The 15,788-nt window shown below is 35.6% G+C and overlaps 1 protein-coding gene across 2 annotated transcripts in view; it reads right to left on the bottom strand.

Moving 5' to 3' along the window:
* The window catches only part of LOC106456883 (serine/threonine-protein phosphatase 4 regulatory subunit 4-like), a 54,602-nt gene extending 39,587 nt beyond the window's left edge, over positions 1-15,015 (bottom strand). The window contains exons 1-2 of one of the 2 annotated variants that reach the window (XM_013916252.2): positions 14,942-15,015; positions 6,977-7,241 (exon numbers count right to left, since the gene is read on the bottom strand). In XM_013916252.2, coding sequence (XP_013771706.2) covers positions 6,977-7,134 — 158 coding nt within the window. In that variant the 5' untranslated portion in view covers positions 7,135-7,241; positions 14,942-15,015. Of the gene's footprint in view, positions 1-6,304; positions 6,391-6,976; positions 7,242-14,941 lie in introns of those variants that run through there. The other variant, XM_022382670.1, reaches the window with a different exon arrangement.
* Between the last annotated feature and the right edge of the window lie 773 nt (positions 15,016-15,788).

The raw sequence follows: 15,788 nt of genomic DNA, 5'->3' as shown, positions 1-15,788 counted from the left end.
GTGTGTGTGTGTGTGTGTGTGTGTGTGTGTGTGTGTGTGTGTGTGTGTGTGTGTGTTTACTTTCCGTACATACCTGTTACACATAGCATTAACATAGTTAACCCAGAACAAAAGAATAACTTCACAACATTACCAGCTCTTATAGCAAAATAAAAAAATATAAGATAAATTTATGATTCCAAGTACCAACCAACGTATTTATCTGTCAACACGACAATTATTTCATAACTTATACCATTTATTATAGTAATCTATATTCATATGTTCTTTACACGTTACAACCTCAACTTATGTTGGCATTTATCATAATAATGCGACTTATAACTATGACAAGGTAAACGTGTGCGCGTCATGGAAAGCAGTAAGTTTATCATTGTTGAACTTTTTCATGGAAGTTTAGACCTCTCGTTTCTATTAATGAAGGACGGTCGAACCCGTAACCACAGCCCTGTTGAACTCAGTCCGTAAGTTTGTGTTCATATAATTTATAAAACTGATTTAGTTGTCACTACGAACTAGAGATGGTCAGCTAATACAGGTTTTAATGCTAAATATATTTTTTAGCTGAAACCGAAACATCCTCTCCAATAACATTTCTGTAACTAATTCTGCAAAATGCATATTCTACAGTGCGGATAGAAATCGAGTACCACCTATTGTTGTATCGCTATGCTGTTTATCTACCGGGCACGGGTTCTAAAACCCGAATTCCTTCCCTTTTCGACAAAGTGATCTGCGTGTGTCACGCAAACGTTTAGCTGTAAACTTTGGATATTCGCAACTAATTTACAATTCGGGATGTGGATATAGACTATGGTTTATCTTGGGCATTATAAGCTGTCATAACTGTAGGTGGCGTGCGAGATAATCTTGTTTGTTTTGTTGAATTTTGTACAAAGGTAGTCGAGGGCGATCTGCGCTAGCCCTTTCTAACTTTGAAGTGTTCTCGATCTGCGCTAGCTCTCTCTAACTTTGAAGTGTCCTCGATCTGCTCTAGCCTTCTCTACCTTTGAAGTGAAAGGCAAAAGGAAGTACTACCAATCACAAGTAGTGGGATTGACCATCACATAATAACGCTCCCACGACTAAAAGGTCAAACGTGTTCAGTGACGGAATTCGAACCCGCGACCCGAGTTGAGTGCTCTAACCGCCAGGCCATGCGTGCAAGATGAACGTGTGCGCATTAATTTCACGTACATATCTCACCAATCTCCACTTCCCAGTCATTAGCCTCAAGGTAAAAACAACAACAACAACAAAAAAACCTTGTTTATTTTCACAGTAAAACTTTGTTTTTATTCGAAACTAAAAATTACTAACATATGGAATAACTTAACTCAATTTGATCTTTTTTTCTGCTTTTCTGAGAGGTCTTTGCTCTTTTGGGATTAAAAGCTCTCTGTGAATATAGTTTCTGGAACTTGTACGGAAATTCTATACTGAAAATTAGAATGAGTCTGCTGTTGACAACCGCTAATAATGCTCTCGGTGTTAATACGAATATCCTTACTTGCATGTTTACACAGAACTTTTATCCCGACACTTGGCCATAATTCAATTTCTCAGCCTATATGGCAATCGCCCTACTAGTTGCTCTAAAGTTATTTATAGATAGAAAAACATTATGAACAGTATGTAGGTGCCGCTGAACACACACCACGGTGATGAACCGTAGCGACACGAACCTGCGTGACATATATTTAGTTTAGTATAGAGCCATCTCATATAAACGCAATGTTTTTGTGTGCCAAACTTTAGAACGTAAGTAAAAAACATTCGTGTAAAGTTAGGCACGCGCATGAGTTACACGTTACAAGTTTTCCAAGTTATGCCGAGATGAAATTCAATCTTTGATGTGGGATTTCAAGTCGCCGATTGAGTCTAACCAGTGACATCTTGTGTCGTGGCGCTGTAAACCATTCTGTATAAACACACAACAAACATACAAGTTAGTCTGATGCCCAACTTCCTGTACTTCGTGCAGTATGGAATTTGTACAACGACCCGTGATTGTCGTTGGGCCAAATTTGATTTTCGCCACGTTAAACGATCGTAGACTTGTCACTCTGGAAAGCTTTATAAATACCGCAACCCTAATCCCTCCCCCGTGCCATTACCTATTGCTTTCTTGGAGAACTTCAGTTCATAAATTATTTCTCTCCCTCAACGCCACCTGGAGACAAACGAAAGAATCTACTTTTATCACGTTAATTGCAAACCTTGATTTCACTTGTTGTAAAACAAGTTACAAAGATACTAATAACTTCTAATCAAAGCAAGCTACCTATAGAGATTACGATTAAAAAAAAACAAACTCGATAAACCATAGCAAATGGAATGCACCTGGAGAAATCATTTAACATCCGATATAACTCAAAAAACAACTAATTTTTACAACGATTAGAATACACTTGATTCATTAGTTAGGTGCCCTCGCTGTTGATCGACATTTTAGGTCGTAATCCCAATAATATACCAGGAAATTTGGCCGGTTTACGATATTTGGATCAATCCTAAACCCATATAGCAGTAACTAAATTAGCATGGCAAAATAATTCTCAGAACCCAGATAAATTTCAACTTCTAACATGAATGTAATTCCCCTGCATACCATGGTATCATTTGACTGGGGAAACCACGAGCTTTCAAGTGATTTTAATGTAAATTATCTTATTTATACCAGATTAAAGGAATACAAAAGTCTCTCCAGTATCATTCACAAAACCATTTGAAGATACCAAACGAATATTAACAACTTAACTACGTAATACGAAGTAACAGGGCCAAAAACTTAATTTTTCCTCTGGTAACTGCCGTGATTTTTTTTATTACTCTTTTTCTAACGTCATAATGGCCTTATCAACTACTCTTCTACCAGTAAGCCGAGTCATCGGTAAACCTTATTCAAATATCAGAATTAAACCTAAATTACTTTTGCAACACAATTAACTTATAAATCACGAAGTTTCTGTGACACCTCTCATAAGTAAAGCTGTTTTTAAAGACGCTCAGTTAAATCAGTACTGTCAACTGCTATTCAATGAGCACGTAATGGCACAGTTTCGGTGGCATATATAAATGTACATGATGATTACGCTGGGATTATGCAGAAGTAACACGAAAACACTAATTAATGGAACAGCCACTGCCAAGAAACCGAATATCTGACAATGTAAATATTATTTTGTATTTTATTTTAACCCTGTAACCGTACACGTCTCAAAACAATTAAGATATATTATAATTTTATATACTTTCACAACGAATAGACACTACTAATCATGTTGTTAGGAAAACACACAGGTTCGAGAAATCAATTACACAAAGATACGACAACCTATAACCACAGCACTTTCGAAAGGTGGATCTTTCTTCTTCTGGGGCAAACTAGGAACAAGATACTACAACTATTATTAAGCAGCACCAATAACATCCTGAGTATATTTTTTATACACAAAATTACCAAGTAACCAATGGTATGATCTTGTATGGAAATGTATACCACTGGAGTTTATGTCCACAAACACCCATTTGATAGTGTAGACTTTGCACCACAATGAATCACCAGAAAACATTTATTATTAAGGTGTACAATCACCTCGGACACTAATGCAAGCCATAAAATGATGCAATAAGTTTAAAATGAGTAAAACCAAGGAGTTTCTGGGAATACGGCCCATTCTTCTATCATACATGCTTACCAGTTCACTAATAATGGTTAGAAGTGAACCACGTGTTACAGGCGTCTTCAAAGAGCATCTCGTGTATGACCAATCGGATTTAAATAAAACAAGCGTGCTGGACAGTTCATTCACTCCATACCCCCCCCCCCTTTTCCAGGAAGTTTCTAATCAGCTGAGGCTGTTGGGCACGTGGATCATGCGTTACCAGTCAATATTGCCAATATTCATAAAGTGAAGTCAAATACTGAAACTGTATCGCCAAACTGATTACTGATTATCACGGGGTTTAAAACCCGGGTTTCTTCTTTGACAAAGTGATCTACATTTGTCACCCAGGCATTTACCTATAGAAGGTGAGACGTATGATCTGGATCGTTGCAACCAATTATTGCAGATCAGTACGTCACCATCGTATAAATGTTAGATTTGGTTCAGGTTATCCTCCGAATGCATGAACCTCTCTTATCTGGTCGTAGTGTGAATTCTGATTCGTATATGAACAAGAAATTTGCCCATATGTCGTTTGACCAATTCACACGTTCTTGACATCAGTGAAGACCGACCATTTTTCGCCAATATGGGGTTAGAAGAATGCTCTCCATTGGTCGACTGGCATTAAGGTCAACTTTATGGAGTCTGCTTCTGGCTGTTAACATTTTGCCTTGTCGTCCAGTTGATGCTCTGAACTATTAATTCAGTTAGGAAGCTGAAGCCCACCAGCTGTTAAATAACAGTCATTTCTTGGAGGTTGTCCGCAACAGCCTATCCTGTACAGGTTTCTAGGCAACTGACGTATACAGCGTGTTTCCTTCACTTTTATTTACCACATAAATGTGCATATTCGATCACACGACGAATCATCTGAACTCAGGAGGGCCAATGATGATAGTTAAAAACAGTAGTTGTGCCCTGTTATAGCCACAATATAGAAAACTACGACTGTTCCTTAACATTTGAGCAAGATGTCTCAAGATATGGCTCGTTAGTTCGGACAAGTATATTTTATACTGAAATAAGACTATGGTAAAACTAAAGACTTATTCAATTGGAATACGGCATCCTTTTTGGAAATGGGGAGTTTATGTGTAAAATCAAAGAACAGATTAAGTGAGAAAAACGGCAAGTACAAATTCTTTGGCCGACTGTAATATACATTACTTGTTACTGTGCACAATAACACACAAAATTCCTAAAGTTATATTAAACACTGCGTAGACAAAAATAAATGAACTCTTTGTAAGACAGGCAAAAGGAGTACACGCAAGTCCCACACGCTCGTTCAAACGAAAAGTATTTTTGTTTTTTTACGCCTCACGAAAAAGGTGAATATATATATATATATATACATGCACACACACACATACATACATACACACGTGTAGCTAAATATTTATATACATCCAGAAGAAATTGATAATACCGTCTGATTCATATACCTAGTGTAAGTAAGACCTCATGAAACATAATTTTGTTGAGAAATACTTACACGTTTCGCATAAAGAACCACGTTCTAATTTGTAGTTGTGCCCATGCAACTTCTCGATATAAACGAAGTTCTGATAATTCAACTATTTTTGGAGGTCCTAAATAATAGTGTTTTATTCATATCTATTGTAATTTATTTAAACGCTACGAAGGCTGTCTGCCGCCGTCTTTAATTTTGAACTATTGACAAGAGGGAAGGCAGCTAATCAGTAGCACCCTGCCACCCACCATTCATACTTATGATTGACTGTCATTCTTATAATGCACCTACAGCTTAAAATGAGTGGGAATATTTTGTGGTACGGGACGGATTCATACCCGACTCATCAGCTCCGAAATCCAAAGCTCTACTATAGGACCAACTCATAACACCTCGTCTGGCCTGCGCAACGACACGAACATTTCTTAGAGATCAGGCGCGACCTATGTTTCTCAAATTCCCTTTCTCTTATTATAATCAATAACTGTCAGCGGTTAGTAACATACAAGAGACTGTGGATATCATTTTAAATGGCAGTAAACAAGGTTCTTGTGGGTGTTTCAAATATCACAATTTATTACAGATAACTATTTTAACTGAAGTAATACTTTTTATTGGCTAAACTGTTTCTTGGACAACAAAGCTTTTAAGCGTATCAATTATGAAAACGAAAAGAAAAAAGATTAAACAACGGTACGGGAGTAGCTAGAGCTTTTTTCTTCTTCTGGGATATGCCCCCCCCCCTCACTTCTCCTTTTTTCCAAGTCTACCATTAAGGCACTTTTTCATATTTTAAAATAGGGTTGCATCCTTGTTTATTTATATGAAATTCTATGTATATCAAATATTATTGTCAGTAAATTAAACTAACAACACCTATTAGGTGGTGTTATTTCGCATTTAAAATAATTATAAAAATAACTTTTAATTTGTTTACATCTAAGAAAGATCACTCTAAAGATGAGCACAATAAAAAAACTGGAAGTGGAAAGTTGTTCACTTTTTAATATTTCAGCAAATATCACTTGATTATTTTCAGAAGTACAAAAACTTTGCAAATCCACACACAGTGACTACTAGGGATTTAATATTAAATGATGTTTCATTACCTAACACGAATACCATAACACTATTTAACAAATTGCGTATTACTTACATAACGTCTAGTACTGAATCATCCCCGCAATGTTTCTCAAACATCAATTTCTCACTGTTATAATTCATTTTCAAGAGTTATTTTGCAATCACCAAAAGTCCACGTAAGAAAACATTCTATTAACTTAAAACCTAAACTGATTTACTAAAAAACTAAATCAGTGATGCTTCTACATATCCTACCATCTCATGTAGTCAGTGTCACATTCTGTGAGACTAACTCCTGACATTTTGTATGAATCGTGGAATATTTTTTTTCACTAACTATATATATGTGTGGTTTCAAAACGTTCGTGATACTAGTGCCATCTATTGCTATTTAATCGAACCAAGATGTACCTGTAGGTATGCTGGTGATGTTATTTTTTTACTACTACTGGAAATTAAAACAGATGACTTTTGGACTTTTAAACTTAAACTCTCAATATGTTGATCTTTCACTCATTATGCAATTCTCAAAAACCACCACAAATTTTATTTTTCAAATATTGGCCTTCTGAGATTTCATTGTAAACTTTTTTTTATACACTTATAAATTTTGAGAAGTATCTTACTCAACTAAAGAGATTTTTAATTTTGTAGTCTTTTAAAAAAATCATTTACAACATTATATACTCTTATAGGTAATATTAGGCTTAATTATTTGCCACTAACACCAATTTTTTCAACTTACCCAGATGCTGGGTAAAAAAAATCACAAGGTGACTCTCCTCCCTCTAAAGGTGGTGAATTACAACGAGGTTTTTTTTCTGTACAGGTTTTTTTTTCATTCTGTATGTCAGGGATGGCAGAATTGGGTGGACTGCATCTATCGTCATCTTCAAGCCACATTTTTAATCATTTTCAAAGTTATGATTATCTACATAACATTTTTTGCATCTCATCTGACTTTCCATTCTTTACTTGTAAACCAGTCTTAAAACTTGGACGTTTATGAGCTAGAAATGTATAAAAAAAATTACAGAACTTTTGTTGCATTACAAACACTCAAAACATCTTTACATTTAAGATGCATGTACTTAGAACAGAAAAATTCATACAAGAAATATCAAACTCTCAGTATACAGAATATATAATAGAAAAAATGTTTTTGATTAGATGTAAGGTATGTTCACATTTAGTCTTTAGGGTTCAGAAAATAGCCACAAAACTTATCCAGATATAAACATTGTGCTCTTATTCTAAAAAACAACAATTCACATTAATAATTACATAAATACACTGAAAGGCCTAGTGTAAAAGGGGTGGTATGTAGAAATAGTTTAGGTTGAGGTACTTGACAGAAAACAAACAAGACACTCATTAGCATTTCCTAGACATCTCCTGATTTGGACTTTGAGTCTGATACAGGTATATTAGTTAAGTTACCAACATAAACAGAATTTAACATTTTCCTATACCGAAAATGTACTTCCAATAATACTTACCTCCCCTCACACTTTATCCCAAAGAAAGTTTCTCTTCTCTGCCCATCTGAGCATTGGTATGAATCTTACCTCACTTGCTCCAGCCCTTATACTCCACTATATAAATCTTGTGATTCTCTCCACCTACATCAGTGCACCCCTATCCCAGAACCTTGTATAAGCTCCTTGTTATTACTTCCTATTAAATTTTTGAGATGGTCCAATTAGTAGACGTGAAACCAGCCAGTCTGTGGAGAGGAAGAGTGTGAGAAGAGGTAAGTATTATCGTAAATACTTTTTCAGTATAGGAAAATATTAACTTCTGAAACACACTCATCCCTTCTCCCATTTTAGCTAGAATCCGACATTGACAAGGTGGAGGGGCTGGTGAGAGCAAAATCCACACAGTAAGTGTGTGTGTAGAAAAGAGGTATGTGAAAATGAGATATAATGCATGCAAACTAGTGGGGTCCGCACTACTTTTTGAACCCGACAACATGAAATCTAATTCCTGGGCAGTAAAGACCAACCAGTCACAAATGTAAAATCTTAACATTAATAGAAGAACATGAATGCATCCAGGCCCCAACCAGACAGAAGAAATCCCATATCTTGTCATTGGAATTATAGAGCTGTGGACCCAAATATAGATCCAAGACAGTGGCTAGAACACGAGGTTTGCTTTGTATTTAGTCTTGTTTAGTAATGCAGTATTATTGGAACCCAACCTGAAAGTTACAAAATGTTGCATGTCGAGCCAATGGAATTACGAAGAGAAGGCAAGCAACCCAAAAGTGTACAAACCCTTGCCCCAATCTAAAGAAGCCAAAATACAACAAACTGAACTTGGAATTATGGAACCCATCATGCTTCACTCAACTTGAAGAGTTTCCTGGGCATGGGATTACAAACAAGGATCCTAACTCCTCAACATGAGAGGAAAGACAACACCTTCTGCCCCCAAAATTACAAGGAGGATGTGGAACAAACTAATTCCAACTAATGGCACAGGAATTAAGGCTCTGCATGCAGGATTACAAAGAGTTGATTGAGGACCCTCTTCCATGATCATTGAAATGAAGGGAATGACCAAAAAGAAGGGCCATGATCAACTTAACCAGATAGAGAAGAGTTATCTCTGAATCCGAATTATGAGGAGGATCCAGCATAGGCTAGTCCTGCTCCTACCATACATCTGTAAAAACCATCCAGTGTTATCCATATGGCACTTGGCTTTGCCCTCTTCTCCTTAAGTGGAATAATGAGTTCAAGCATTACTCAGGAGGAATAAACCTCTGTCCACCACTCTGGAAACTGGAATTGGTAAGGACTCCCATGCACCACTAGGCAAAATGGGGGAGTTACTTGCTTTGGGGAGTCTGGAGGAACGATACTTCAGAGACAGTGCAATAGGTGAACCACATTCCCTATTTTGAAAAGCAAACCATCCCTGATTTATTCAATCTAGGGGTCAGCAGGAATGGGCAAAATCCCTTTATGCTTTACTCATGATAGTCCATGAGTGGCAGCCCAGTAGTGTATTTGTCTTATAATTGTTTACCACCTGGAAAGTGCACAAGGTAGTCTTATGGAACACACCATCTCAACAGAGCTCATTGCTACCAGGAAATTTTCTATTGGTTGAATGGTAGCTAGGGTGGATTTGAAAGGAAGCATAACTGACCAGGCAACACCTGCCACTGAATGGAATCCAAATGAAAATGATGAAAGGTTCCCTGAAAAAAGAAGAGAAAGAAACACAAAATATTACTGAAATTACTTTGGAATACTATTACTTCAAAATTTTTATTTTTATTTTGTAAAATAAAGAAAATAGACAAACTCCATACCCATGAAGACAGATCTAAAAAAGGAATCATCGAAAGCATAGGTATAACTAAAGAGAAACCTGCAGCAAGTCTGTAAGACCATCATTGTAATGTACTACCATTGAGAAAAGTGAACAGGGAGTAATAATGGGGAACTTGTATACGAATCTGGGATAGGGGGCACATCGACATAGATGGAGAGAATCACAAGATTTAACTTGCATTGGGCAATATAAAGGGGTATAAAGGCTGGAGCAAGCAAGATAAGATTCATACCAATGCTTAGATGGGCAAAGAAGAGAAACTTTCATTGGGGCAAAGCTACAGTGTGAAAGGAGGTAAGTGTGTTTTGGAATTAATGTTATTGTAGACTAATTCTGGGAAATCAGTTGGTTAAATTTGTCTTGTTTGTGTTAAAGATGTTTCTAAGAAACTGAGACATGAAAGATATCAATCAGACTGGATTACCATCAATACTAGTCTGCCTCAAGAATCACCACTCTCTCTAGTCCTCTTCAATATCCACACCATAGATCTAACCCATACTGACAACCCAACAAGGTTCTGTGTGCTAACCATTGTTGTAGACATTCTGGTGTACATTTGGAATTGAAAACATGACATAACCACCTTTTTGTGGGGTGAGCCAACTGTACAATGATACAGGAATGGTTGTCAATCCTGCTGAAGCCACAGCCATCTTGTGCATTCTTGCACACTGAACAATGCACATGCTGATGAGGACAATCTATTACAATCCTTTGCTGTACTGCCATTCTTCAGAAGAAACACTAAAGCATTTAGGCCTAACCTTTGAGAGCCAACCAAATCTCACCAGCCACACTAACACTATGTTAACAAGACCTGCTAAAGGTATCAATGCACTGAAAGTTGCAGCAGGAAACCAAGTCAAAGAATGTCACTTGCTTGTGCTCTACTAAAGTGTTATCCACCCTATCCTGGATTATACACTACTGATGATCAATAGGAGTGCTACATAGCTATATAAAATTGAGAAGCTACAAAACACCCATTTAAGATTGGTCATAAAATGCACTTTAACCACCCTAATCAAGGATCTATTACACCTAACTAAGCACTTACAAGGTATTATACTGCTGTTATAAGGTACTAACAGCACTTATAAGCAAAATTCTTCACTAGGAACTTGCAGTATAAACCATTCATTCCAACATCAAGCCTTTGCTTTTTTCAAGTATGATATTCTAGCTTTACAACAGCCATGTGAGGGATTGTATAAAAGATGCCCCAGGAGACAGTCATGGGTAGACACAAGCTATACAGCCACCACTGAGAAACTCTATCACAAGTAGTTCTCATATGTATATGTGTAATAAACACCTGGCACCAATGGCATCTGTGGAAATCAACCGAAACAGAAAATGTAGATACTGGGCTAAGGGTTGTCATCTTGAAGCTTTTTATAAAACTCAGGGACCTTTGCCAGGATTTTAATTATTTACAATATATTTGGCCTTTATCAAAAAAGTAATTAAACTATTTCATTCCTTATACTACTAAAATGACTAAATAACAATGTGAACACAGGAAACTGCTAAAACTTTAAGCATTTGAATGAACAGCTTTGTTATTATAAATTATTTTATCTTATAAACACCTGAATCACATCCTTTTTCTTTTTTTTTTTGTCTGACTGTGTCATCATTATCCAGCAAGAAGGATTGTTCAGTTTCTACAGTGCAAACATGCTTTATATTAGCTTTTAATTAAATTTAATCAAGAAACTCCATTGGTTAAAAATTTTCATGCAATTTGGCTATGAACTGCCACTGTAAGAAGAAAAAAATCTGGGAATATCAGTGACATTCTTCCAGTCTAGAAAGGGTTAGTACAGTCCAAAAAATCTGAAGATTCTCTTCTTTAAATTCTGGGACTTGGGAAGCCCTAGTAGCATACAAATTCCTGGAATTGCAACTCCTAGCTGGCCAGAGGGTGAAGCAGAAAAGGCTTTTCAGCCCCACTTTAAAGATCATGGTATACAGTCACCTGTCATCGTAGTCATATGTATGTCCTACACCAAACATACTGAGAGAGCTGATTAGGCATTCATCATTTGACAGGGCAACAACAATCTTCATAAGGCTGGTGGAACAATCAAGGTTCCACAAGCATAAAAATTCAGCATCTGTCAGCACAACCACTGGGATTGTCACCTAGCACTAAAATGAAGAAATTATTTTCACTCTCAACATGACAAAGATTCTATAAAAGGAGATGGTATTGTAAATAATGATGATGAATATGCAAGAACTAAATATAGATAATGCAAGAAGAAAGCAAAGAAACTAGTTGCCAAAGCAAAGCCTGGAAAGAGTGGTATGAAAATCTGGGAAAGAGAGCAGGCAATATATAGGATAGCAAAATCAAGTGAACAAACTAAAAGATATGTTGGAGAAATATCATAAAGAACAAACAAGGTTGTATTTAAATTGATTAAGAGGAAATTAAGAAGAGATGGAAAGAGTATCATGACAAATTGATGAATGTATAAAATGAAAGAGGGGTGGAAGTGGAAGTCATGGAAGGTCCATTGAAAGAACTCAGAAGGTTGGAGGTGAAGAGAGCCATTGATAAAATGAAACTTGGAAAAGCAAATGGTCCATCAGGAGTTGTAATGGAAATGATAAATACTTTGGAATGAGAGGGCACAGTTCTGCAAGATGTATGGGAAGACGAGAAAATATTTTCATATTTAGAGATAAGCATATGGTCCCTATATACAAACAAAAAGACAACATAGTAAATTATGAAAATTAAGCTAACTGAATATATTTCAAGTGTTTCAAAGGGTAGTAGAATATTGGTTAAGGTAAGTTGTAAGGATTTATGAAATGCAGTGTTCTTTTAGTCCTGGGAAGGCAACAGTAGTGAATGCTATATTCATAGCCAGGTAGCTGCAGGAAAAATGTTGATGTCTGTGGATTTGGAAAAGCATATAATAGGGTGCCACAAGAAATCATTTATTGGTGTCTCAGAAAGAAGGGAATCCCAGAGAAATTGGCAAGGATAGTCAAAACAATGTATGATGAAGCAATGACAGCAGTAAAAAGAGTACAAGGAAGAACTTAAGAGCTCGAAGTAAAAGTAGGTCTACACCAAGGAATGGTTTTAAGTCCTTTCCTATTTGTGATAGTGATAGAGGTTTTAAGTAAGGAGACAAGGAGAAAAATGCTTTGGAACCTCTTGTTTGTGGATGATTTGGTTATAACAGATGAGACAGGAAGGGGTACAGAATGTGGAAAAAAATCTAGAGAGGTGGGTTAAAGGTAAACACCAAGAAAAACACAGTAATACTAAGCAGCAGAGGCGGAAGAGTTACAAATAAAATACAGTAACATCTTTGATAAAATAAAGTCAAATATATTTAGGTATCTAGGCTCCAGCATTAGTGAGGAAGAGGCTGTGAAATATAAGTAAGGAAAGGAGTAAGAGCTACATGGAATAAATGAAGGGAAGTCTCTGGGTGACTGTTAACAAGGAAATACCATTAAAGCTTAAGAATAAAATTTAGAAAATAGTAGTTAAGCATTATGGTGTAGAAAGCTGGGCTACAAGAAGAAAGGAGGGGGTATTTTAGAAATATCGGAGATGAAAATGTTAAGATGGATGCAGGTAATATCTTTGAGAGAGATTAATGAGTGATGATATCATGAAAAAGAGTCTGTGTCTGTAAAGTCTCAGAAAAAGCAAAACTGAGATGGTTTGGGCATGTAGTAAGAAGTGAAGAAGAATGTGCAGTGAGAACAATACTGGAAATGTCAATGGATGGACAAAGAAATAATACAAATATGGTGGACAGGGATATGAAAGAGGTCAGTGCAATTAGAAATGAAGCACAGGATCATAGTCAATGGAGAAGAAAAGACCGGTGAAGTTGACCCTTCAAAACCATTTTAACTTTCAAAATATACAAGTCCTCATACACCATTTCTAGCTTTACTCAAGCCTTCAATCTTATAAAAGAATGGGTAATAGATTGAGTAAAATATTTGTATAAATCATTTTGAGAAATTTCTCGAGATGTTCCTCTGGAGGTTCAAGCATCCTGAGGTTACTGACCACTAGATACTGTAGGTAAATATCAGGTGCTAAAGAAACAAGTTTCTAGATTGTTTAAGTACAATTGGCTTACACCAATAAGGCTTTATAGTATATAGGATAAAAGTACTAAATCTCTTAACAGTTAAGTTTTGGAAAGACTATCAATACTTCCACAAATTTTAATGCACCAAGTTAAGAGAAAAAAAACCCCATTACCCCACAATAAAAACAACCCTGGCTTTGGTGAGAATACATTTCAAATATGTACACAAAGTTTTTCATTAGATAAATACAGAATTACCAAAATATATAGCAAGATATATTTAAAATCTTGTCCAAGTTTTAAAATTGTAAACAAAATAAAAAATTTTGTGAATCCAAGAAAAAATTAAGAGTATGTTATTATACTTATAGTTATACTAAATGTTACATTTTAGAACTACATTTTTTCATCTTCCATGGTACTAATATCACTTGCTTAAATGCCAAACTAAATATGACCAAGTTAAACATTTTAGTATAAAAATTATGCGTAACATCACTTAAGTATAAATCAATCTACATTGACACAGGCTATGTTTAAGTTTGAGCTCAAAGTACGAAAACCTTAAGATTATAAACAAGTGTTTGTATGGAAAGAAATTCTGCATTTTTATTTCTTTCCAATTTAACATAAAAACTCACTTGCAATTTTTTTTTCAGTGAATGCCTCAACAGATTTTAAATGCCTTTTCTTTCTTTTTTTTTTTTTAAGAGTTCTTATAAAATACAATTTAACTGTATACACGTTAGAACTTACAGCAAGTTTTGTCCTTTGGATTAACACAGCTAATGTTATAACTGATAAGGCTGTGCTACTCAGCTTAAGTTACAGTTAATATTAGCGGTATTCGAATTACAATGATGAAACAGTGAGATTTGGAATTGTAAACTGCATTTCACCTAAAATATTTACAAAAACATGTAGAGATTGGTTTCACAAGATTACGTATTTAAGTACAAACACTGACAAGAAAGTTAATTTTTATGTAATATGTTACGTGCGTGAAAGAAAGGGGAAATTATATATATCAAATTTCCACAAACACAAGGAGTTCATAATTCGTCATTAACTGCCAGCGTCAATGTAAAATGACTAATAATTTTCCAATACGAGTCAAGACTTCATATTTGTAAATCATCACTAAAAATAAAATTTAAATGCAAGAGACCGTAGGCGTAACTCAGATAGGTTAGAAACGACATTATTAACACAAATAAAGCTATTCAAACTAAAATTTATTAAGGAAATTTGTTGAAATGCAAATTAACGGCACTTACCTTCTACATTTAGACACATACAACTAGTAAACTACTCACGAGTTATGATCTAATTAAGCATTGACAACTTAGATCTCTGCAAGCAGAGCCTTATATCAGCAAGAAGGTATGCGCGCCATCTCGTGATGTCGTTCAGTTTCGTATTTGATGACACTAAATATTAAAAGGGGAGGAAAAGGTTAAATGCTCCTGACCCTCCCAGGTTTATAAAACCTAAACTCCGATAAAGATTACAGACAGATTTATTAAAAGTGAGAAAGTTGAATGTAATATAATTTCAGACCTATAGTAAGTGTAAAAAAAGAAATAAATACCTTATAAGCCTAATTGACTCTGGTATTTCAATATTATAAGGAATTATGAAATAAACATTTATAATTACAGGTGTAATCTGAATTAAGCATTTGATATTATTTAAGTACAATATATTGACACCAGGAGAGGTTGTCCTCCGAGTTTCGTCGGAACGAAGTTACGAAAAGTTAATTGACAAACGGAGACGTAACAAATTGGTGTCAGAGAGTGGGACAGAAAAAAAAATGGAAACGAGAAGCGGCAAATCAAACTACAGCCTAGCAGACTTGATGGCAGCAATACACGAACAGCAAAAGAAACAAGAAGAACGAGAAGAGAAATTGCAACAGTTGTTAGAAGAAAAAGAAAAGAAACAAGAAGAACGAGAAATTAAACAAGAAAAGAAACAAGAAGAGAGATTACAGCATTTGCAAGAAAACCTGCAACAGTGGCAGCTCGAACAGCAAAATAAACAAGAAGAGAGATTACAGCATTTGCAAGAAAACCTGCAACAGTGGCAGCTCGAACAGCAAAATAAACAAGAAGAGAGATT

The sequence above is a fragment of the Limulus polyphemus genome, unplaced genomic scaffold, assembly GCF_000517525.1.
Source record: "Limulus polyphemus unplaced genomic scaffold, Limulus_polyphemus-2.1.2 Scaffold268, whole genome shotgun sequence".
NCBI classification, from domain to species: Eukaryota; Metazoa; Arthropoda; class Merostomata; order Xiphosura; family Limulidae; genus Limulus; species Limulus polyphemus.
The sequence above is the reverse complement of the archived record's forward strand: the minus strand, read 5'-3'. Positions and strand labels throughout refer to the sequence as shown.